We start from the raw sequence: 24,538 nt of genomic DNA on the forward strand, positions 1-24,538 counted from the left end.
GGGGTAACTGGGTAGTAGGTTTTAATAATTAAAGAAATTCTATTTAAAATTTAATACGCTAGTCATTCCAGCGGCTGGGCAGGGTAATAAAATCCTTTTCTTTTTAAAAACAGAGCCGCGAGTCTGTGAGAAATTCTGACCTAAGGATACAAGGGCAGTTTGTGCGCAGGTAGTTAAAAAATGACACATTTTCCTCAAAACCGAGTCATGTTCAGCGGTCGATCAAAGCTGCGTTACCAGCAGCACAAGGGGCCAGTGGGGACCGAGGCTGCGGGTCAAGGACTCAACTAAAGGAGATTTGTCACCAAGGACGTGCCGCAAACAAACAGAACCGGCTGGCAGAAATACACCAAAAGCAACCAGAAAAAGGCACCCCAGCCCACCCCAGTTGGCTGTTATGGTGCAGAAGGGAAAGGTGCTAAAATAGCATCGGCTGCTGCAGCAAAGGGCAAAGTTTAATCTGTTTTTATCTCTGCAAATATCAATGATTTCAAATTAGTACTTCCTCTCATTTGGAAAAAAAACAACCTTCATTATCTTGCATAGGATAATTTCCGTCATGGTAAGGAAATGAAACTGTTGCTTAGACTGCTCTGTCATGTTAAAATTGCAGAGTGAGATGCATTAATGATCTGTTGGGGAAAGTGCTGATAAGCTCTGAAGAGGCTGCAGGTGACCTGTTGAGCCTCCAGAATAGGAGGTGCTGAGCCAAAAATATTTAAAACCAATAAAAACAAACTAGGTAAAAACCTCACGCATCATCACGTTTAATCCCTCTAAGCCTGGCGCGACTTTACATGCATCAATGCAACAGCATCACTCCGGTACTTCTGAAAACATTCCTATTTTCACGATACTTAAGTATCTGTCAGATTTTGCAGAGTATCTCATTTGTAGCTGCTTTCATTTAATCAGACAGAAAACAACTTAAAAAATGGAGGACGGGGGATATTCCTAGAAAGTGCTATTTTAAAAAATTTCTTTATATATATTTCCTTTATAAAGAATGAGATACACCAAACACATACCAAAAGGCAGTGTCATGAAGTCCCAGTATTTTTAAGAACTCTTTCAGCTTCCTCTCCTTTTCTGCCACAATATGAATCGCCAGATAATACCCGAACGGTGAGAAAGCGATCACCAGGTAAATTAAGATGATGGCCCGAGGAAAATTGTCGATTTCCACCACCGCGGCCTCTCCCATGACCATCGCTCTGGTCAGTTCCAGTTGTTCCCAAACCGACTGATTAGTCTTCAGCTACAAGGAAAAGAAATTAGAGGTATTTTTGCATCGCTTGTGATTCTACAGCCCCATCTCACCCCCAAACCTCCTGTCCCCAAAGCCCAGTCCACGGCAGGGGAACTGAGAACATCTGAACATCTGGAGAGAAAATGAACAATTTTGCAATTCCTATCATGTAAAAAACCCAAAAAAACGACAACCAACCAACCAACAACAACAACCCCGGCCAAACAAAACCAAACAAACCAAAAAAAACCCCAAAAACCCTCAAAATTGCTCTCACTGCGAGCAGCATAATGGGAGAGAAAGAGGGAAAAGAGCATTGCTGACAAATACTATTATCAGAACAGTAAATTCTATAGCTTTTTGGTATCTTAACTAGCATTTTGGGGTGAGCACCTCCTTTTGACGAGATGCTTTGGGCGCATTTGAACACAAACGAAGACAAATGTCTGCATTATTCAACCAGACAAGAACACTTCTGTAGGAAACACGGAGAATACACATGAAACATTCTGCTTTCTCATCGGATCCAAGCTGATTTTTGATACGGCTTTGCACACAACGAACCGAAAACATCACAAAACCAGCCAGAGCCAAGGCAGGCCGTGGATTTGAATGTCTTTGGGTTTATTCTGCTATTTGCTCAGATTTACCTGTATGATGGCAGCATCGATGCAGGCTTGCAGAGCCATAAATCCCGAGCTCCAGTACGTCACCGATTCACAGCCTTTCCGCAGGTTGTAGCAGCTGGCTGCAGAACAACGCAGGGCGCTTTAAAACACAAAAACCTCCCCAAAAAACCAACGACAAAAGGAAAAAAAGGGGGATGATTTCCCAGTTGATCCCCTTGCAGACACCCAGAAGAGGGGGCGCGTTTATTTACCTCTGGACTCGGTGTAAATGGAAGCCATGGCGACGGAGTCGGGGAAGCGCAGCTGGTAGGACGTGGGGCCGGTGAATACGACGCCCACAAAGTTGGGGGGTTTGGAAGCGCTGGCCTCTTGCAGCTCCTCCTCGCTCAAATACTCCTCCGTGATGATGTCTGCGGGGCAGAAGTTGTTCTCACATCCATTTAGGCGTCAGCACAGCAGGGATTAAAACCCCGCGACACCGTTACGCTAATACTTAACGATTCATTTGGGTATGGATATATAGTTTATTCTCCAGCGCTTTAGAGGAAGGGCAGATTAAATCAGGGCTAAGTACATGAAAAGATGGGATTTTGCCACCGCCTTTGGCAAAGGATGGAAGGAAAATGGGCTGTGAAGGCAGAAAGCGGAGCCGTTTGCTGAGGCACCGTCAGGAAAATGCGGATGCCAGGCTGGGCTGTTCTGCGCGGTACCTTTGAAGCACAAGTGCCACAAGGACCGGAATCAAAGATACCAAACTAAAAATACATCAGAGTGGTCGTGGGGAGATAAGTTCCCACTGGATGCGTCAGCTGCGCGGGCAAAGCACTTTAAAGCAAAAAAACCCTAAAAATTGCCTTCAAAAGGTGACACAGTGTTAACTGTAATCATTTAATAAAACCAAATCAAATTTTGTTCTGATAGTAACAACAGGCTAGAAAATGCAATCTAATCTATCTGCAGGAGAGCATCCTCTCCCGAATTTGCCCCAGGATGTCACAGGACATTAATTTAGCCCTAGAGATGTTCAGGGGCTTTTTGCATTTGGGTTGTCTGGAAACCTTCCCTGCAATCACATTACACGTGTTGGCTGCAGCAGGGGAACACGAACCCCTTGGAGACGGCAGCGCCAGAACATTTGCCAACCAAGCGAAAAGAAAAAGCCTCCACAATCTGTCCTGTAGCCGCAATAGAAAACAAATGGGATTATTTCTGTCCTCAGCAGCAGCAGCGAGCTCCCTCTTCAAACACAAGCCACAGCATGAGATATACTCAGAAAAACATCACGCAAAGGGCTGAATACCCTCTTCGAAGCTATCGAAAGCCACTTTCTTCATGATTTCTCGTGCCATGGGGGTGGGCGGCGTGTACCCGATGACAAAGTTGACCAGCATGGAGGTGTCCAGGGTGCCCAGGTTGGTGTTGGCCACCTCGCCGTATTTCCTGTGCGGGTGCATCATGCTCATCAGAATGAGCCAGAACAAGAAGAAGAGTGGGAAAAGGACCTCCTGGGCAAAGGAAGAAATAAATACAGCATTTCATAAAGCAGTCACGGAAATAAGAACTTCCAGAAGCTTATCTTAGTTACACGAAGCTTAAAGGAGAGACTGTGAGTTGATTTACTTGAATGTAAAATCCCCTGAATGTTTTCAATGCAACAGTAATTTTAATGCCAAATCCTTCTCTGGCACTGAAGTGGGATTTTAATCACCTAAGAAGCCATTTTAAAGGGATAAATCGACGTGTTTTAACTATCAGCAGATGTATCTTATTTGGAGGCAAAACACAAACCATGAACACTTAAACAAGTCTAGCCAAGCACTGGACTGTCTCTTCTTCACCTCCAAATCCATCTTAAAGTACCACACACATTACCTGAAGATAAAAATATTTTGGAGAGGCCTAATCCCACTATTCTGGTCAGTTATTGGTGCAAAAGTTTCTAAAAGTGCACTGAGATCGCAATATTAATTCAAGGAGGTTTTCTGGATAATGCCATACACATTAGAACACATTTTCAACCAAAGGATGACAGAATGCCTTCTGAAAAAACCCATTTCAACCCCAAATTCAGAGCAGACCTTGAAGCTTTAGAAACATTAGAATAAAGCTGAGCATCTCTGAGTCCGGAGTCACTTCAATGCAGAAGAAGCGCAGACACAGAGGCGGCGGCAGACGAGCACTGCACTCACCTGGACGCTGCTTTTTTTAGTCCTACACTTAATAAGACAGTTCTTGAACAAAAGAGCTCTGGTCTGTCTCCACACTCCTGCTTCCCTTGGAGTGTCCGGCGCCATTATTCAAGACCAGCTTGTTTAAGACTAAACAAAAAACAAACCAAAATAAATCTATATGAAATGACGGAATAATTTTAAAAGCAAAATCCAGTTACAGCATTCAGTATCTCAGATTTTTTTATATATTTTCATACATATTTTTCATACTTTTAATGCTTTCCAACATACATCAGATGCCCAGGACGCGAAGAAACCGCTGGTACTCATGCGATGTCATCTGAGCAATTCCACCCAACGGCAGGACCAGCCCTACGTAAACTCACAAAACTCGACATAACCTGAGCTTATTTTCCTTCTGCTAAATACAAATGACAAACCAAAGTATTGATCTCGGAGCACAATTCCAGCGTCCATCAGATGGGCTCAGGGCAGCCAGCCAGAGCCATGGATCCACAAACAAGAGCCACCTCACCCCAGGCAAACTGTTCAATTCACCGTGAGTAACCCCGTTCCATTCTGGAGTAGATCCAACACTACTTATTTTCCTTATTTTTTTTTTACCTTTTCATTAGGTCAGCAGCACAGCACAGCAGTGCTGAGCACACTCTTTGGGGAAAAATAAAACACAATAAAATAGAAAACACACATCCAGAAGACAGCATCCCGTTCCACCAGGACGTACCTGGTGCGGGACGTGGCTGGGGAACCACCACGTTTCTATCCCCAGTTTTGCCACCACCTTGCTGCCCGAGGTTTGGAGTCACTGGTCAATCTGCATCTCCCTCTGTTTCCTCATCTGTGAAGCTGAAATATAATGAAGAGCCGCTCAGCAGAGACAACACAAGAACCAGCGCGGATCATCACAGCACCACCCATCCAGCTCCCCTCCGCTGCGGCCACGAGTCCCACCTGCCACAGGTGAACGACAGGGTCATGTCACAACATTTCAGCCCAAGCACAGCTCTGATTTTAAGAATTTATCCCTATTCCAGGTTTTTCACAGCTCCCAACACTCATTCCAAAAGCAGACCGCACATCCAGCGCTGCTCCGTGGCAGGACCTGTTTTCTCCATTATCTGTTAGACAACACATGGCTCGCGCTTCCTTCCTCAGCTGTATTTTAATATGGAAATCTATTTCTGGAGCGCAGATATCACCCAGTTACAGAAACGCGGGAGGTCGCTCGGATGTCAGCGCCGCTGCCATGAGCTGAGCTGGAAGAACGTGAAACACACAAAGTGCCCATAGACAGAGCCGGCGTTTCTCTGGGTGTAGGAGGGAGGAGAGGAGGGAAAAACATCCCCAAGGAACCAAACCCACAGCTCAGGGCGTCCTTGTTCAGATGTTGGGGTTCTCCATGTGGCAGGGACCCCCCAGGACCCAGAGGGAACACAGATGCACGTCACCCCAAGAGAAGAGGTCCCAGAGCCTGGAGGGATTCTCAGAGAAACCCATTGAATCTACTGCATAAAAGAAAAATAAATTCCTTGGACACAAAAAAAAACACCAACACAAAATGTCTAAACATCAACCTATGCTAGTAACTAATTCTTGCAGGAAAAATACACGCAGCTCCTCCAGATATTTTCAAGCAAGAAGCGCTTCAAAATGACAGCGGAGTGTTTTGAAAATAATCAAGAGCAGCAGCTATTGCTTGCAGGTCGTAAAACATGATGTGCTTCTCCCCTCGGCTCTCAGCACGCCCGCTAAGAGCTGGACCGCCACTGTTTGCTGTCGGGAGCGGATTTTGAGAGCACTTACAAGAAGAGAAGCTCCACAAGGTCCATGCTGAGCGCTGCATGACCGCATTAAAGCAGCAACCCCATCCCTCGTTAATGGGGATCCAGAAAACTGGCACGGCTGATTTAATCAGATTCACTCACTAATGCCAGCTACTGCTTCTTTAATTATTTGCTATCCAGTTATTAAAAACAAAACGCTACCAGCAATGCTTCCACATCACCACTGGACCACTTCCATGCTTCAATTTACCCCATCTAGGTTGGAAGAAGGGTTTTAACAATGTTAATTAATGTCTTGATATCACACCTGACGTCCCCATATAGGCTGATGAGGCTACTTAGCACACAATTAAGAACTCTGATGAAGTATCACTTGAATGGTGAAAAACTGAGCAAAAAACAAATCAACCAAACTCTCCTAAAAACTCCAGACCAGGAAAATGAACATGTAGGTTGAACAGAAAAAGAAGGTACCGAGACATTTCTTGCAATCATACTGGGCAAAATGAAAATATTCTTAACCTGCAAATGTCCCCGACCGTTTTCCCACCTCCCTGGGATCTTGTACTGATAGAAGTGGCTGAAAAAAACCTGCTTGTGAGCATCTCAATCTCTGCAATCTCAAGTAAATTACTGTTACTGTACTTTAATTCTGCATCGGAGACACCAGTGCTTCTTACAGGGAGGAATAACGGTCGGAAGGCTCCCCCACATCCCCAGACATCAACCTGACAATGGGTCAGTTTACGCGATTTAGTGCTGCAGGTCATGTTTCCCTTGTTTTTTTAAGCTAAAAAATTATAAATAAGCAGGGTGTGGTGAGCCTCGGCTAAATGAACTGTGGATGAGGGGAAAATGAATAAAATACAACTTATCAGTGAACAACACTTGCAGAAATATAAGAAATTAAGATTATCGATCTTACTGCAAGAAGCCTAAAGGATACTTAAGAAAAACTCTGATGTGCCTTTCACTGCTTTTAAATTATTTAAGCTAAATGTTCATTGATGCATTTTTAAAAACGGGCTGAATTGTCTCCCGTGTCCCCTCCCCGGGGAAGCGGCCGCGCCTGGGGCTGCCGAGCCCCCCACCCCGGCGCTGCAGCAACAGCTCCCGCCGGCCCCAGCGCTATTTCCTGCGGGACCACGAACCCCTCGGCCGAGCCCATCGCTCCCCGGGGACCCCCATGTCCCCACGGGGAGGGGAGTGGGGGGGACACATCTCGGGCGTTCCATTCCTCCCTTTTTTCCACCCTCCCAACACCGGCTCCTCACCATTATATTTTTTTTTTGCCCGCAGCCACGAAACCTCAATAAACACATTAAATCAATAACCCCCCAGCGTTTACTCCGGAGTACTGACGCGCACGCACAGGTACAGCAAAACTCCTCCTCTTCCTCTGCTCTCCTTCCCCTTCCCGTCCTACGCACTGGGGGGGGCCGGTTCCCCTGGTGTGTGTGTGTGTGTGTGTGTGTCCCCGGTTCGCGCCTCCCCCCGCCGGAGAACCCCCCGCCCTGCCCCGGGACTCACCGGCTCCGCTGCGGCGGGGACGCGGGATGAGGGGCCGGGCTGCGCCAGCACCACCGCCCCGGGGCGGAGCGGGGCTGCCCCCCGCCCCCGGGAGGGACCGCAGAGCCGCCCCGCAGCACCGGGGACACCCCTACCGGGACCCCTCCTCACCCCGGGACCCCACATCCCCGGACATCCCTTCCCTCGGGACCCCCACCCCCGGACATCCATCCTCCGGTCATTCCCCCCCGCAGCACCCCCATGGAAAAGGTTGAAAAAACGACCCGGAGATTTACAATCGAGTAGGAGCCGCCTCGGTACATCCATTGCTGCCGGTTCCCGCCGGCATCCAGAAGGTCGCCAGTACTGTATTACATTATTATATTGCATTGCAAATATGTAATTAAAGCGTGGGACATGCTGCCTTGAATACAAATGCCGAATCCCCGTTGTTTACGTGTGTCGGTTCCCTACCTCGGTGGCTTGATGCTGCGTGATGCTCCCAGCAGGTCATTCCCCCTCCAGCGAGTGTTCTCCTCACCCACTGGACAGGCCTTTCGCCTCAGTCCATGACCGGCCTTTTGCTGACAAGTGGGATGCGATCAAAACCACCCAGATCTTAATTATCCTGAGCGCAATCCGACGTGCCCGTTTTTCCAAATGCCTCCTGCGAGTCGCTGGGAAACGCTGAGCTGAAAATGAAACCCAGAGGCGTCGCTGAGCATCCGGAGCCCTGCAGCAGGGATGCTGCGTGCGTGCTGGGGAGAAACTCTGCGGCTGCTCGTGCTCCACCAAGGGCTGGCTGCTCGGCTTCCCGCAGAGCAGCGCAGCAGTTCGAGGGATCAGTGTTTGAAACGCCTCGTCTGAGCTGGTTTTGTGCACCTGAGGAGCTGCACGAGCGCTGTGCACACCTGTGCTGAAACGCAGCTCTGTAGCGACGGTGCGGACTCAATATTTTCACTTGGGAAACAGAGCAGGAGGCTGCATCCTCATCCAGAAAAAAGACAAGGGTCTCAAAGCACATTAAGTGAAAAACTGAGTTTGTATGAGTAGATACCACAGACACGCAGAAGCCTTTGCGTTCCCACCTTCACCGACAGCAGCGGCTGGAAATTTTCCAGATTGAAGGGGCTGCTTTGGCTCCAGGGCCCTCATCAGGCACCGGCACCTTTGCCGAAATCCCATGGGCCGGCACAGCGAGGTTTGGGGACGAGGTTTTGGGGATGAGGCTCTTTCCATTGGGTGTCCCCCGACAGCTGTGTGGCCCAGCAGCATTGGGTCCACACTTCTTCAGGTACCTCACATAGGGAAAATGATCAAATTCCACTCAATCTTTATGCTAGCACTTCCTTTAGAGAAAATAATAATATAAAAAGCCATCAGAAAGGCTTGCTTTAACTGGAAACGTTCCTTTTTTTTCATTAGTTTTTAACAAAGAGCATTAGATGAAAGTACTCTAAATAACGCCCTTTAGTTTTGCCTAATGAATACTGAGTAAACATCATGGCACAACTGAGCTTCAATAAAATAAAATAAAATAATATAAAAAAAACCCCAAAACAAAACACCACCAACCCAAACTTCTTGTCTTCATCCACCTAGGATTAAATAGAATACAGGCCTGTCTGGGGCTGAATTCTTTTGCTCACTTTGATGTTTGTTGTGGTCTCTGTTCATACTTCAAGAGTTTTAACTGCTCACATTGATGTTCTACTTGCAAAATTCGGAACTCCTTGCAGTTTTGGGTATTTGAGCACAACAGCCCCTCATGAGCAGGTTCACAGCTCTGCTTAACCGACCTGAGCCCGGCTCTGCAGCAATAACCCACTGGCACAGTCCAGAGCAGGGAAAAGCGAATGGTGTGCATGAAGCGTGGGACCATTTCACACGCTCCAAAACATTGGGCTACGGCATCTGGGAAGAGAACATCCCCTAAAATAGATTTTACGGTCAGCAGGGTGCTGCTGCAGCCGGGAGCATCAGTGCAAGAGCCCAAACCAACGCGCACACGGGGAGAGTCTCCAAGAGTAATTATCACCTGAAGAACTGCGATGCTTTTCATCTTCAAAGCACAGTAAAACCATTACTTAATTAATTTTTACAACAGTCCTGTACGCTCAGGTGCCTTAAACATAATCTCCCTTTATAGATACAAAAAACCAAGGGTGTTGTAATTTGTTCAAGGCCAAAAGGAGTCTGCATCTGTGGTGGGGATGGGTGCTGCCTTAGCAGACACCAGAAACCTCTCCAACTTCTACTTAAAAAACTTAAAAGAAAGCAATTTCACCTCTTTAACTAGAATAAAGTTCCAAGCAACTGCACCAGGTAGTGGCATCAAGTGCAACAAAGCTGCGTGAATGGCTGCACAAAGGTTTGGTAGGTACAGACGATCCGATTTTCTTTCTGGAAACTGGTTTCTACCTACAATGGGGAGGTTCCCACGTCTGCTGCTGAGTCTCCATCAGCATCCAAGTCAATAACAAACCAAGCCGGCACCTGGCAAAACATTCGGCGCAGGGAGCTGGTTCTTCCCCATGCTCAGTTCAGTGTAAACATTCCGGTGTTGCTTAAACAAAACTATGTGAGTTTGATGACAAAAGGTAAAATAACAAAAGCATTTGGCGAAAGTGAATCTAAGATGAAACTGATAAACCAGAGGGAATTGATGAGGGGATGGTGTGACAGTCCCAGTCTGAATAGTGCAAGAATGGCCAGGAGGAGAACTGCAAATGTGCTCAAGCGACTGCAGCTGGGGTGCAGAATAACACAGAAATCACGTAGAACCTCTGGGTTTAGATAACAGGCCTGTGAAAAGAGTTGTAAAGGCACCTTATTACATCCTTGAGGCAAAGATCAAAGCAGTGGGGTAACCTGCCCCTGTGTGAATCCCTGCGCAGAAATAAAAGAGCCTGCATTTATCCTGCAAATCATAGATGTTCTTTTTATGCAGTCAGAGGGCACAGATGTTCTCAGCCAACAGAGTGCATCCAAACTGGTGATTCTCTCGAAGCTGAGCACCAGCGCCAGGGTTTTGCCTCATTTCAGCAGCCTGGCTCCTTCCAGCGAGGGTCTGCACTGGTGAACTGCTCTTTTCTTTCTTCCAGGCACCATTATTAGAGGTTGTGTTGGTCAAGAACAAAATTACAGGAAAAAAAGCGAGTTGCCCATTGTGTCTTGCTTCTATTTGGAGCCAGCACTTCCCGAGTGCCCGGCACTTCAGCAGAGAACAAAACCCCCATGATGTGCTTGTGCCTTTTCTAATTCTGGTGAGTTTTATTTGGCCGCATCAGTGCGGTTCATCATTACAGACCAGGCAGGAACCGCTGCTGCTCCCCAGCTCGCTTCACCTGCTGTGGTTTCATCCAGATTGAAACCAAATGAAGCTCTTAAAAAAGCAGGTTGCATGGGTTGTTTTTTTTTTAGGTTTAACTAATCAGGCAAGTTGCCACCGATGGTGGCATCAGAAATCAGGTGGCTTTGTCTGTAAGCAATTATTCCACCCTCCGGAGGAGAGGCAATGGTTTATGAGAAGACAGAACAGGCTTTAAAGAGCAGAAATACTCCATATTTACTGGAAATTATGCGTTTGCATCAATAAACCTGCATCTAAGCAGAAGGATGATGCATTTGCAACATCTAAGGCTAGAGCCCAGATCCTCTGCCAAGGAAGCTCTTTGACGGTAATTCAGAGCACCTAATTTAGAGACCTGCCTCCTCCTGTGCGCTAGAAGGAGATGAAAATAAACTGTGCAAAAACGCATCTTCCTTCAGCATTAACCACTCCGGGGCTGCGGCTGCACCCAGGGCCCAATGCCACAGCCACCAAAACGGCCCTGATGCTCAGGAGCAGGACACGGTTAGCACGCACAGAGCAAACCAATAGCAATTTACACCCGAGGTTAAAGAAAAGGGGTTAAACCCTGCTGAGAGTGGCATTTGGCACCTCTAGAAACGCTTCTGCAAAATTCAGGTTCTTTAGGAACCAGATTCCCTCATAGCCTGCAAGACAAATTTTACGCTGTGTTCTTATCTGTCCTCTGTAACAACATTCAAGCTGGCTCAAAATGAATTTAATAAAAGAAATTGCAGTCTTGGCTTAAGAGTTGGCGCAGAGTTTCAGCCCAGCATGGGCTTTTATGGGAACTTAGAAACCTCTGAGAAAACCCAAGTTTTCTAACTGAAGCATCAATAGACTCTTAACAGCAGCAGTGCCGGGGTACAAGGATAATATATACATTGTACGCAATGCATATAGAATACTGTAATTACAGCCATGTCGGTACAAACATATATTCATTCTGGTCATGAATGATACCTTATGTTCATAGAAAAAAAATAAAGGAATGAAAACGCCGCCACCAGTTGTGTTCCCTTCCAGTGAATTTTGCTGTGTGGATTATGAAATATAATTTCCCGTTTAAAAAAAAAAGCGCCGCCCTGGCTGACTTTGTGTTACAGCACACTCTAGATATACATGTCATTTAAAGAAAATTATGCTTCCTGCTGCCAGTCCAATAAAAATATCCCTTCAGACAGAGGCCACTACCTGCCCTTATTTAGCACTGCTTTTCTCAGAATCTCACTTTTGGAGCTGCTCAACCTCATTCAACCATGTTCGAGAACATTTTTGCAGCGGATTCCTCCTCCTCCCTCCTCTCCCTGGTCGCTGGGAAGGGCTCAGCTTCTATCTGGAATATTTGGGCTTCTCCTTGCCCTGCACTGGGAGCTTCCAGGTGATCTTCTACCCAACCCTGGTCTGGCTGGGACACCGTGTAGCATCGCATCAATACCCAAAAAATCATGGGGCGCTCACATCCCTTTGCAAAGCCCCTGCAAAGCAACACGGGGCTCACGGCTGCCTTCAGCACCCACATCCCCCCGATGCCGATGTTTACCCTGAGCCATCCAAATTTGTATCCTATTAAACAGGAAGGCCAAGGATTACCGCAGGCTTCTGACAAACTCTTCCGACGTTTTCACAAAGAAAACCGGCTGTGGTAATTAACTCCAGATCATATTACCCTGGGGGCTACATAAATATAATAAAGGTTTAATAAACCACCTTGACAAAAACACGTGGTGGTGGTTGTACACACCCAGTGATAAGACCTAGACAGGTTCCGGGCAGCTCTAATCTGGCAGTGAGGAGCCGGCCTGGGAGAAGCCCCTGAACCCCCCCGTGATGCTCAGCCCCCCATGGGACCCCCTGGAGACACCCCCTGTGCATCTGCAGCCACGGGTCTGCGTCCAACAGGAATCCAGAGCAACGAGCTGTTCACAGCTGAACCCTGAATTCTGTCGTTGAATGAGCCTGCTGCCAAATTTAAAAACAAACCAGCAGAATGAAGGTGTCAGGGAAAAACAGCGAGAAACAAAGTGCAAAGGACAGAGCAGTGCCACAAGGTGAAAAAAGCTCTACATGATCCCAGGAGCGAGGGACACGAGGCAGGTGACTCGCAGGGACTGTGACCTGCTGGGACTGCGACCTGCTGGGACAAAGGTTGTGCCTGCTCCTCCTGCCACCAGCATCCCCAGGGCTGTCACCGCACTGGGGGCTCTGCTCCAACCCCTGCCTGCCTGGGAAGGAGGGGGAATCACTGACTGGTGTTGGTTTAATGGTACCTTGATTTTAAAGGAACCTTGAAGGAGCCACTTAAAATGCTCTCGGTGCAGTATGGGCGGTGCTTTCACTCCATCTCATGAAAGCGTTTGGTTATTGGCAGCTGGGCACAATTTACAATATTTTAAATTTGCTTTATTGCTCCTGTCCTTGGGCCGAAGCCACTGGATGTTCAAATGATGTTTGGCAAGCGACTCGCAAATCTTACCAGCACGGAGGCTAAAGGTGGTGGATACGACCCCAAAAAGCTGTTTAACAGTCCAGCTCCCCCGCAGCAGCCGCAGGGCCACAGACACAGCCTGTGGCACGTGGGGTACACGGGGGGACAGGACCCAGAGCCAGCATCGCAAATCCAGCAAAACACAAAAGGGCCAGGACCGGAGATTGAGCTTAATGCTCACAATATGCCTGGAGGATGCATTTTGGTCCATTATTTCACCAAAGTAAACAGAGAACCAATTATATACATATATATATATATATATATATATATGCATGGCATATAGATAGGAGGAAATGCATACAGTAAAAACCAAGCAGTATTTGTAGCATCAATCCCCACACCAGCAGGTGCAGGGCGCAGCTCTGCCCTCACCGTGCCAACCCAATGTGTGTGACATGGGAACCGGAGCTGCCCATAAAACCACCTTTTTCCTGCAGCCCCCAAGGAAATGATTTGCTGTGGTATGAGGCTGCTTTAGTTCATCTGTGCATTAATTTCATATTAAAAAAAAAAATCTGTGTGGATCTTACATGTCATGTCTCTCCACCTCCATTCCCATCCCTCTTCTTTAGGTTAACAGAGACCAGCATCCCCCTCGCCCCTCCTGGAAGAGCGTGCTCAACCCATTATTATTATCTAGCCAGGTTTATGGCTCTAAGATCTTATTATTACTTAAGTTACTAAGTTGGAAGTCATTTTTATTTATCGGCCTCTGCCATTTTTATGAGCTGCATGTACTTCTTGGGTCATTTTATCCTCTCCGAATTGCCCATCTATCTCGCTAAAGCCACAAAGACAGACTTCACCAGCCATCCCACCGGAGCAGCTTGGTTTGTGTAACTTCTGCCAAGGGCAACGTCCTCCTGGGCTTTTCATCCACCTACTCGCCATCCCAAGTGGAAAAACTGCTGCAAACTAAGGGCTGTAAGAGCAAACGCTTGAGGAGAAGGAGATGGAGGAAATGCAGACAAAAGGTAAGATGCGGCTGAACTCTCAGGGATTGTTTTTGCCTTTCAAAATGTTCCCAGCCTGCGATTCCCCTTAAAGCAGGAACAAAGGAATGCAGGATATCGCTCGGCACCATTCAGGCTGGTGAAAAGCAGATGGTCTCTGCTCCCATCAGCAGCTCCTGCTCATTGTTTCTCACCTCCTCTCTCATCAAGCCCTATTCTCCTCCCCAGCATCTGCAGCCGCTGTTGCTTTGGCTTTTCTTCAAGCTCCTTCCCCAGGCATCCCCCTGGGACATCCCTTTTTCCAGCTGGTCCCTCTTGTCTTGGAGAACTTCCTACAGTTTCCTCATCTTCTGTCGCAAAGAGCGCTTCCCTGGCTGCCTGCTGAGCCCTCCATGTGCTTATTCTGACTACTTTTAATTTTCAGCTTGGTATTTGGAGACCCCTGTGCTCAGGAATATTGGGGAAAGGGCTGGCATTCTCCTGGCCACAAGCAATCTGCTCGGCTTCTCCCTGGGGGCTGACCACGACCTCAGCTAAAATATGATGGGAAATTTCATGAGACACTGTCCAGGGGATGGGTCACATTTGAAAATCTCATTGTCTTGCCTGTTGTCTCTAAAAGCCATGGTTACACCTTCTCGCAGGTCAGACCAAGCTCAACCTCCCCACACTTGCCCCACAACATCCTTCCTCCTCCACAGCTCCCATCCCCATGGAGGGAGGAGATGGCTGAAAACAGCAGAATCCAAGAAAAACGCAATCTGGAACCAAAGGAAACCGAAATAGCCGCTGCAGCTCGTCCCACCTCCTGCTTTCATTTGCAAAGTGTATTGTTTTTGGAAGATCGCACTTCCCAGGCACCGTGACTTCTGTCCGTCCCTGCACGGGGTTGTCATCCAAAACACACAACAGCTTCGGAGCAATAGCTACAGCACCGTCATGCCACGGGACACGCTGGGAAAGATGGGATTTGAGCCCCAAAACCTGGTCTTCGTGCTCAAGGATGTACATGGGGGCACCAGAGGTGCTTTGGATACCAGTTTTGCTTCTGTTTCACGCCACATACGCTTATAACAGTTACAAACCACACATAACCAGCATCTGAGTTTTCCAAATCATTCTTGGTGAAGGGGTATGAGCCAGGGGAAAACATGGTCTTCCCCACTGAGAAATAAGAAATTAAAATATGTAAAGAAACTCTGATAATGACCTTGCAAGAGTGAATCCGGACACCTTTGAGAAGCTGCACCCCTCGAGCTTGTCGCTGTTTGCACACAGGGCTCTGGGATTAATTTTTGGCCTGTCGTTTATCCGCAAGCGATCGTTCGCGCAAACACTGAAACCGAAGCCTCTAATTGTATTTTTACTGGACAAAGCCGGCACATGACACAGCTCGCCTTCCAAGCACCCCGAGCAAAGCGAAGGCTGGAAACTAAGTCATGGCTAAAGCAAATACATATTTCAGCGCAAATCTCCTGTTTACAAACGCGGAGAGGAGATTTTTCAGCAGCGCCCTGAAACCGCAGCATGTTTGTCCAATGTCTCTGCAGCAAAATGGTTTCTTAGCAATGAAGGAGCAACCTGGAAGGAGGAATAAACAAACCATAGCATGCATAAAATTCAAATGACTATATACAGACAGAAAGTAGCAGAGAAAACAGTTAGGGCCAGATGCAGATGTAGAAATCGGATCTCTTTGTTCAGCCCCATGAATTTCCCTTCCCTCGGAGCTGCTCTCCCCAGGCACTTTGCAGGACCGCTCCATTTCACAGCGACTCACAATCTGATGATTTATTTCCTATAAAGTCACTGCACAGGGATGCATGGCACTACTTATTGACCCAAGATTATTGAAGTGTCGTTCCCAGAGCATTTCCACACACGCATCGGGAGGCACAGGCTGACCTAAGGCACCGCGCTGGCTCCTCCAGGTATCGTCCCGCAGCCTTTGGGTATGTAACCATTTGAGAAAAGATTCTTCTGTTCTGCTTCAGCACCTGCTCTCATAATTCCTGCATGACAAATCAAAGTGTTTGACTGTAAACAAAGCCAGCAACTCAAGTCGTGTTTAAAAAAATTACTTAACAAGTCCTCAGGAGACAAATGGCCTTGGAGGCGCTGCCGACTGAGGAGGAGACAGTTGGAGCAGCAAAGATGAGACCCGAGGAGGGTGAATCCCACCTGGGGCAAAGGAGATCCAGTTACGTTGTCTGCAGAATTTGGACTTTAAAAGCAAAAAGATGTGCCAAGGGGAAACTAAACACGGAGCTTAAAGGCTGGGCGCTGTGCTGGAGCAATCACGACCAACAAATATAATAAAATCTTTTGGTACCACTTGGCTCAAAGCTGGTGGTACCTGCTCATGGCACCATGATGCACAGTCCGCGGAAGCCCAGTTGTAGGGACATTGGCTCACACACGGCATCCCCACTTGGCTCAGTGTCAGAGCATCCCACAGGCTGCATCCCTCACCCCCTGGGCATCCCTCACCCCCCCAGGCAGCCCCCAGCCTCTTGCCGCAGCGCCCGGTCCCGCCGCAGCCTGCCGAGACTCGTCTGCCGGCTGAACTTCACACCCCCTCCATCCCTACAGACACGCGCGTGACAGACGGACAAGCCTCTGCAGGTCCCGGGCTCAGCCTAAACCCATTTAAACCAGGAGAAAATTTCCCTCAGCGTTAGCAGGGTGCTGTGCAAGGGTGCCCCGATCTGAGGAAGGCAGCGCTGTGGGGGCATCCCAGGTCCCTGCGTGCCTTTGGAGATGGGGAATACAAAAAATATATTTAAAAATAATTACAATTGCCACTGTGCTGTTTGCTGGGTGCCAGCAGCGTGACACAGGTTTTGCTGGGCTCTCACAGCCTGTGTGTGTGATGGGGACGTACCGGAGTACCTGATGGCACCTGGGACACAGCAAGGGACGCAGCCAGTGCTGTGGGAAACCACGGGGACCAAGGACTCCGTCCTTGATATGAAAAAATGCCTTAAAACAACTGAGCGCTTGTTCTTGCCCGATAGATGTTCTTCTGACAGGCATCCAAAAACTTCATGAGGCACCAAAGGAGCATCCCCGGTTTTGCACCTGCACACAAGTTAGGCCAACAAAAGTTCATTAGAGAGATCAAAGCAAATTAGAAGCCATTGCCTCGCTGCATGTCTTCACCTAGACAAGGCCAGCTCGCCATGGCGATCCTCGAAGGCTGTCCGCGCCGCTGCTAATTTAGCTTATAGCTACTGAGTTGTAACGCTGCCATTTGTAATGTGTTAGTTAAGGGTTTGTCAGCATTTCCATCATAAACCTTTCATTTTGGGGATTTATTGCTTGGCTATAAGGATTTGCTCTAGCTGCAAGTTCGGCAGGAAGGACCACGTACAGCAGCATATTTCCCTCACCCCAAACAATCACTCCGAACATTAGAAAGTTACCCAAACAGATCCCTAATTGCGGGTTACTTACAGCTCCGTCAGACTTCGGCCCTCGCAGCTAAAAATGGCAAAATCCTGAGCAACGCCAGCCCAGAACTGCACGGGGCCGGCTGGGAAATGGAGCGTATGAGGGCACAGGGTAAAAACTCAGCCACGATCCACATTGTCCAGCCCAAGGAAAAGGCACTAGAAGCGCCAGCGCTACTTACAATCCCGGACACGCTCTCCGTGCAAACTTTGCACTGGATTTTATACCTTTGGCGTCAATATTTTGCTGGGGTGTAAACAAACATCCTTGGCATTAATTTAGCTGTAAATGTTTTTACAGTGCACATTTCTTAGCACTTAGTTATTTTTTTTAATCTAGTGTTTTGTTTTAATTTTTATTCTTCTAGTGTTCTTAAAATTAAACAGATATTTAATATAAAGCACTGCTTCAGGAAGGCCTATCTTTTCCTTCGAGGCTTTTCCCAAAGTGGGGTTCCTACATGCAGACAGGAGTCCCCAGCTCCCACAGCCCAGCATCCAGCTGCACTTCTGATCCGGACAGCGTCCCCATCTCATGGGGATGTCACCACATCATGTCCCTCCCGGGCTCTTCATTTGGGAAGCTTCCGTGAGGCCGCAGCAGCCGAGCTGACCACCTTGGAACACACTCCGTTTCAGAAGTGGGATAAACTCACTTCATCTGCTCTGCCTGCAAGGGGAAAAGAGAAAAGATTAAGAAATGACTGACGTTATGTAAGGCAGCTGAGCGTCGTGGTTCAGCCAGGGCACCACCGTGTTTGCAGAATGTGAAATGCCCCCGGCATCGTCTGAGCACAAAAGCAAGAGGTTTCTCCCAAATGGATCCTTAAAATCTAAACTCAATGGAAAGAAAATGGAGTGCGTAATTTTTTGCTCTTTCTACCACATTTTTGCACCCAGATCTCTCCTGATTTCACCAGGACACCGACACGTCTCCCCATGCTCTGTGTGCAACCCCAGGCTGGCAGCACCAGATGGACTCGAGCGCGTGGTGAGGGCGATAGGGCTGGCCACACCAACCTCCCACACCACCCTGGACCCGCCATGGTCACCTCCAGCCACTGTCTGAGAGCCGGAGCCTTTCCCTGGTGCCCAGGGTGCCCAGGATCCCACCAGGAAGGACCTGCAATGCCACTGTTCCCCCAAACCTGGTGACAGAAGGAGAAGGACAGCCAGCAGCCCCCACACCGTGCAGCAGGCGGGGTGCAGACAGGCAGAGATGTAGGCAGGGATGCAGGCAGGGGCAGGGGCAGGGGTGCAGGCAGGGGTGCAGGCAGAGACGCATGCAAGGGCAGAAGCGGAAATGCAGGGAAGGATGCAAGCAGGGATGGAAGCTGCGGTGAAGGCAGAGATGTACACAGGAATGCAGGCAGGGAAGGATGCAGGAGGGTAGGGATGCAGGAGGGGAAGGATGCAGGAGGGTAGGGATGCAGGACGGTAGGGATGCAGGACGGTAGGGATGCAGGAGGGGAAGGATGCAGGAGGGTAGGGATGCAGGAGGGTAGGGATACAGGAGGGTAGGGATGCAGGAGGGGAAAGATGCAGGACGGTAGGGATGCAGGAGGGGAAGGATGCAGGAGGGCAGGAATCTGTTCCCTCTCAGCCACAGCGGTTTGGGGTGAAAAAATGAAACAAAACCAAACAACAAAAGCCGAGCTGGCGATGCGGATCCACCGCCGACCCGCGGCGCCTCCGCGCATCACCCCGTAAACCGCAGGCGCGCACCGCCGGGAAAAGCCGCAGCGGCGGCGCTCCAGCTGCTTGCGCGCTATTTGCGCGGCGTTGCGCGCTCTTCCCGCACCCCGCCCTGCGCGCTCCGCCCCCCCCGCGCAGCCTCCGCGGGCGCGCAGCCCCGCGCCGCCCCCTGCAGGAAGGGGCGGGCGAACGGGACTACAGCGCCCAGGCGGCCGCGCGGCGGCCGTCGGCACCGCGCCTGCGCACTGCGCCCCCAGCTCCAAGTTTGGAGCTTTGAGCTGCCAGCCCTGGCCCATCATGTAGGTGCAGCAAGAGCCTTCCCTACCATTGCAAAGCGGGGGGGGGAAGGAAACCCCCCGGCGCTGCAGGCTGCCCTGCAAAGTGTGCAATTGCACGGCTCCCCCCCTCGCCCCGCTGCAAGGAGAGCTGCTGCAGCAAGTCAGGAAAACTCCAGTTGCATGAAGATTGAGCGCTTGCAGTTTTGCATCTTTGTTGCAAAACTAGCTCCAGAAGAGAGAGGCAAGGCAAAGTCTTTTGTGCTTCCCCTCCCCCACCAAAGCAAAGGGGAAAATGTCTCAGTCGAGAGGTAAGGCTCCTACTTCTGTTCGTTGCAAATATGCAAAAAGCCGTGCATGCATTTCTAAGTGCATGCATGCATTTTTTCGGGATGCAATTGCATTTTGAAGTTTGAGGCTTTCAATGGCTCTCAGTTGCATTTCCTGTTTAGTATGTGCCTTTTTGCAGACACACACACACTCACACACACAGTTCCTGTAAGGCAGGGCTTGCAGTTCAGCTGTGCATTGACGTTATTTGAATTCTTCTGCGGGGATTACTGAGCCCTTTTTGCCTTTTGCACAGTCAGGACAGATAAAGGGTGTTGAAGAGCAGATGCATTCGCTACTGTATATATGCATGCAAAACGGGCACAATGCATGCGAATTGCAGCTAATTTCAAGTGCAAAATGAAATGAAACTTTTAAAGAAGTCCGTGGAGGAGATGAAAGGTGAAACTTGAGTGGAGTTACCAGGAATTAAATATATACCTATGTTTCCATGGGAAAGTATTGTTCTTGTGCCAGGACTGAGATCATTTTCCACTGATTTCTTCCCCCCCCCCTTTAATATTTGGTAACTTTTGGTCAGAGGCAGCAGTGTGGTTTGTAACACCAGGTCGCTAAGAGCATGCAAAGGGCTGCTTTATTTAGCATTTGGGAGCAGGGACTCGGTACTTCGGATGGAGTGGGAGGGGTGTATTTGGGTAGGGGACGACAGTGATTTTTAATATATATATATATATGTTATTATTTTTTCCAGCACGGTGGGGAATGCTTGATCTTTGCTTTTTAACTTGATGATTATTCCGGGGTGGCTCTGCCTTGTGTCCTGCAAGGGAGGGGGGGGGGTGTGGGAGGATGTGGAGAATTTAATATTGCAAAAATGCTGTGGGAATGCAATAGTCCCTGCAAGACCCAGCTGAGATGTTTAAGGAGTTGCTCTGGCCATTCATTGTGGAAAGAGATGCACATATGTCCGCGACTGGCCACACAGATGCAGCTTTTGGAGCTTCTTTTAAATGTTTGGATTTGATATTGCAGCTGCCTCTCCGTGCATTTTGCAGCCCCCGCATGTATTGGGGAGTGGGGGGTGAGAGACAGTGCATGGCCCGGGGGGAGAGCAGCTCCCAAATTGGGACTGGGGCTTTTAAAATAATAATAATAATAATAATAATAATAATAATAATAATAATAATAAAAAATCTGTGAAGTCAGTGGCCTTCCACTCTGAGCCTTGCTGGGAGGACATAGGAAGGAGGTGCTTTCACAGCTCTTGCCACACAGTTTTCCTTTGTAAGAAAAATGTAAAGTTGTTGTATAATTTATTCCTAATTTGGGTTTGCTGCAGTCATCTTTTCCAGCCAAGCAGAGAATTGTAAAAGTTTCCAATAGAAAGAGCCAAGGAAGTTTGATAATGCAGAATTGCACCGAGCGATACCCAGGGCTCGCTGCTGCTCACAGAGGGTCCCTGTGAGCCCCATGGGGGGCAGGGGAGCAGCTGCTTCCTGGGGGTCCCCAAAAAGTCTTGGGGTGGCAAAGCGTGACCCTGTGGAGCTGGGGACGGGCAGGGACCGGCCGTGGTGGCCCCGGGTGCCACTTAGTCCCACCAGCGCTGGCCTCGTCCATCCTTCTCAGTACCAGGAAAATGGGAAAATTCAAGTAGCCAACCCACAAAACACGATCTCCATGAATGGCATCATTCTTGAATCCGTTTTCCGTCCATCTCGCGCTCCGCAATACGAGTGTGCTCGGGCTGAATTCCTGACTCTCATAACTTCGCCCAGTTCAGCTGTTCAGCCGGAGGTTTTGCTTGGGAAGGGGTTTCAGCTCCGGGTTTTGCACCAGAGGGATCGTTCTTCAGGATGAATTAAGGGAGACTTAATCTGCAGTTCAGGCTCAGCTTTCATGTGTTGCACAGGAGGTTCCTCGTCAGCTTTCCCAAATCCTGCGCAGAGCTCCCGCCAGCTGCCGAGCTGCACAGCCCTCTCCCTGCTTTGATTCATTTCCAAAGTTGTTCTGAGAATCTGCCAGGGATTTTTTTTTATATATATATTTTTTTAATGCTGCTTGTCAGGGGGACAGTAATCGGGAGGGTAATTCTTTGATAAGACTCGATTCCCTGCAAGGGATCTCACCTAGTTCAGAGGGCAGAACTGCTCCTCGGACGCTACCTGTGCCATGCAAAAAAAAGGTGATCTGCTTTCTGCACAGCCAGAGAACGTAAAACTCCACAGAGTTTGGAAGCAACAGGATAATTCTGACCTTTACCATAGCAGGGACCAGCAGGTGCCTCCAGCATCGCGCTTGTGCTATCAGCCACGTTACCTGTGCGCTGATGGACTCCTTAAGACTTTGCAGTCAACAGAATAACAAATTAGAAAGACTAAGTCTTGCATTTCACCCTGTGCTCATTTCTAACTTCATTCCCTCTTTTAAGTTGCAAAATGGTATTTTTAGTTGGACAGAGCAATGTATAGAAAATAAGATTTCCCCAGATATAATACAGCAGGTCCCTGCAGTTGGTTTGTCACCTTCAGAGAGGAGTCTGCTCCGGACAAGTGGAACTTGGTGTTGATGGGAGTTCAGAAGAAGTTGAATCGTTGCCCAAATGTGGCACATTTGGCTGTCATGACTAATAGGATATTATTCTGGAAACGGAAAAAAAATGCAGAAGTCCATATTAATTACAAGCTAAACACAGTCTGAGGGTATAAATCTGAACTCTTGTGACAGCAGATACATCCAAGAGTCTTCAGAATTCGTTGTAATGGGGGAATAATTCACTCACAAAGCTCATATCAGAGAAGCAGCCTGCAAATATGTACATTTCTCCATTGAAATAGAAAAGGGAAGGGAACAGTTCCTGTTAGAGCACTAACTCATGAATAGTACATGGAAATGAGGTACATTTAACTACTAAATATTGCTGCCTGTCGATTTCATTCTTAGTTCTTAGACTTTGTTGTTTCAAGTACAGCTTTTTCTGCTCTAGCTGAGAAGGGATACTGAGATTATGAGAACTACGGCCCACGTGGTGCTGGCTGAACATGCACCCTATGGACTTTGCCCAAAGGCCCTGCACCTATTCAAAATACTACATTTTACGTAAAACACTCTTCTTTTTCTGGCTAGAAGTCTCCGTGGAAGAGCTGCAAAGCCTAAATGCTAGCTGTATGTGTATCTATATATATATATGTATTTTTTTAAAGCCATCCTGGGTAGGTGGCAGGTTTTTGCTGGTATAAAACGCACCTGCGGGCAGCGCGAGGCTCCAGTTGGTTGTGCAATGTGCAGTTTGCCTCGTCAGCACCACCACGGCCTCTCACAGTGAACACGCTCCCGTGGCATCGGCGCTTGGCAAAGCCAGGCTTTGCAAGGCCAGGCTTTGCAAAGCGAGGTGCAAGTCTAGCAAGGCCTAGTCTAGCAGCAAACACAGCCCAATTTCAGTTCAAGTTGTTGCCTTTCAAAAATTATTATTATTATTATTTTTTAATTACTCTTTTTCATGTACTGCCCGCTCTGCTTTCGTGACGGAGGTGCCTGGGTATGTGCATTGGGTTAAGCGGGGTCAAACGTTTATAAAGAGGTTTAAAAGTCACATGCAATGGAGGAATTAACCAACAGGGGAAGAAAACCAGCTAGACAGGAGGACACAAGCATTTAAAAGCTCAAACTATAGAAGTAATTGGAGCAATAAAAGTGATAAGTTGCATACGGAAAAAAGGAGCAAAGATCTGTTTTCTCCTCCCAGCTGAAACAGGTTGAGGTTTCTCACTGCCACAGTGAGCGTTACTTGGTTGTTACTGCAGTCACCAGAACATGGAGCTTCCTTTGGGGTGAATTCCCTCCCATGACACATACACAAGCTACTAAGGTGAAGCAAACGATACTCAATTAAAACCACAGGAGTAATTTAGAGGGATGAGACACTTCATTCCTCCAAGAGTATTGGCATTCATGGAACACAATTACCTTGAAAGTCACATGGCAGATGTGCAAATTCTGTGCACTATGCTTGCAAATATATGAGGTGACTAAAAAGCTTGTTTTAAAAAGTGTTTTTTCAAACCATACATGCATTTGATGTCACTTGTGCATCCCTCAGGGAGCCGAAGCACCTGGAGCAGGTCACACCTTCATGATGACAGTGGGCAAAAGGGGTAAAACCCAGGGTACGCAGGTGTCCCTTACTGTGGTCACTCACGTTTTGGGGGACAATCGCTGCATTGTCCGAGCTGGCAGCGTGGCCTCTGGCAGCATCATTATGTGAAGCGTTGAGTCAGCCTCCGGTGGCCGGATAGGTTGCAGGACTGTTCTTTTAATTTTAGATGTGGAGAGAGCTATAATTAAAAAAAGAAAAAAAAAGTTTCATTACCTGTATAGTTGCTGAGCTCCTTCCCCAGGGCCCGTCTGGGAAGAGTCGAAGATATTAACGTTATCAGCTACAGCAACGTTAATAGAAGCGCAGATCTGGGATCCTGGAGCTGCGCCACGTGAGACAGAGACAGGATCATCTGCGGTGGCAGAGCCATGAGAGCCATTCGGGGCAATTTCCAGATCCACTCACAAAGCTTTTTGCTTGTTTTTCTTTCCCTTTTGTCTTCCAAATCCATGATATTCTGCATGTTGACAAGTGTGAATGGAAAAGTGTCTTCTGCTCAGTATAAAACAATTT

At 48.2% G+C, this 24,538-nt stretch overlaps 2 protein-coding genes and 1 long non-coding RNA gene across 14 annotated transcripts in view; 1 reads left to right on the plus strand and 2 right to left on the minus strand.

The window, feature by feature from the left end:
• ABCA5 (ATP binding cassette subfamily A member 5) overlaps positions 1–8,148 on the minus strand; it is a 31,650-nt gene extending 23,502 nt beyond the window's left edge. The window contains exons 1-7 of one of the 10 annotated variants that reach the window (XM_021300379.2): positions 7,838–8,148; positions 4,795–4,916; positions 4,068–4,185; positions 3,179–3,383; positions 2,130–2,288; positions 1,900–1,997; positions 1,029–1,258 (exon numbers count right to left, since the gene is read on the minus strand). In XM_021300379.2, coding sequence (XP_021156054.2) covers positions 1,029–1,258; positions 1,900–1,997; positions 2,130–2,288; positions 3,179–3,383; positions 4,068–4,172 — 797 coding nt within the window. In that variant the 5' untranslated portion in view covers positions 4,173–4,185; positions 4,795–4,916; positions 7,838–8,148. Of the gene's footprint in view, positions 1–1,028; positions 1,259–1,899; positions 1,998–2,129; positions 2,289–3,178; positions 3,384–4,067; positions 4,197–4,794; positions 4,917–7,128; positions 7,344–7,384; positions 7,450–7,837 lie in introns of those variants that run through there. The other 9 variants (XM_021300378.2, XM_065034995.1, XM_065034997.1 and 6 more) reach the window with 9 other exon arrangements.
• A 7,452-nt stretch (positions 8,149–15,600) lies between these two features.
• Positions 15,601–17,752, minus strand: LOC110365814 (uncharacterized). 2 transcript variants are annotated; one of them, XR_010467078.1, is made up of 3 exons: positions 17,616–17,752; positions 16,065–16,171; positions 15,601–15,740 (listed from the first exon to the last, which is right to left on the minus strand). It is a non-coding gene; the product is annotated as an uncharacterized LOC110365814 (long non-coding RNA). The 2 variants fall into 2 exon arrangements; XR_002425655.2 differs by lacking the exon at positions 17,616–17,752 and adding an exon at positions 17,044–17,182.
• Positions 17,753–19,520: 1,768 nt separating this feature from the next.
• The window catches only part of MAP2K6 (mitogen-activated protein kinase kinase 6), a 52,915-nt gene continuing 47,897 nt past the window's right edge, over positions 19,521–24,538 (plus strand). For both annotated transcript variants that reach the window (XM_065035015.1, XM_065035014.1), the window contains exon 1: positions 19,521–19,892. In XM_065035015.1, the coding sequence (XP_064891087.1) occupies positions 19,877–19,892 (16 nt within the window). In that variant the 5' untranslated portion in view covers positions 19,521–19,876. The remainder of the gene's footprint in view (positions 19,893–24,538) is intronic.

Source organism: Columba livia, chromosome 18, assembly GCF_036013475.1.
Source record: "Columba livia isolate bColLiv1 breed racing homer chromosome 18, bColLiv1.pat.W.v2, whole genome shotgun sequence".
NCBI classification, from domain to species: domain Eukaryota; kingdom Metazoa; phylum Chordata; class Aves; order Columbiformes; family Columbidae; genus Columba; species Columba livia.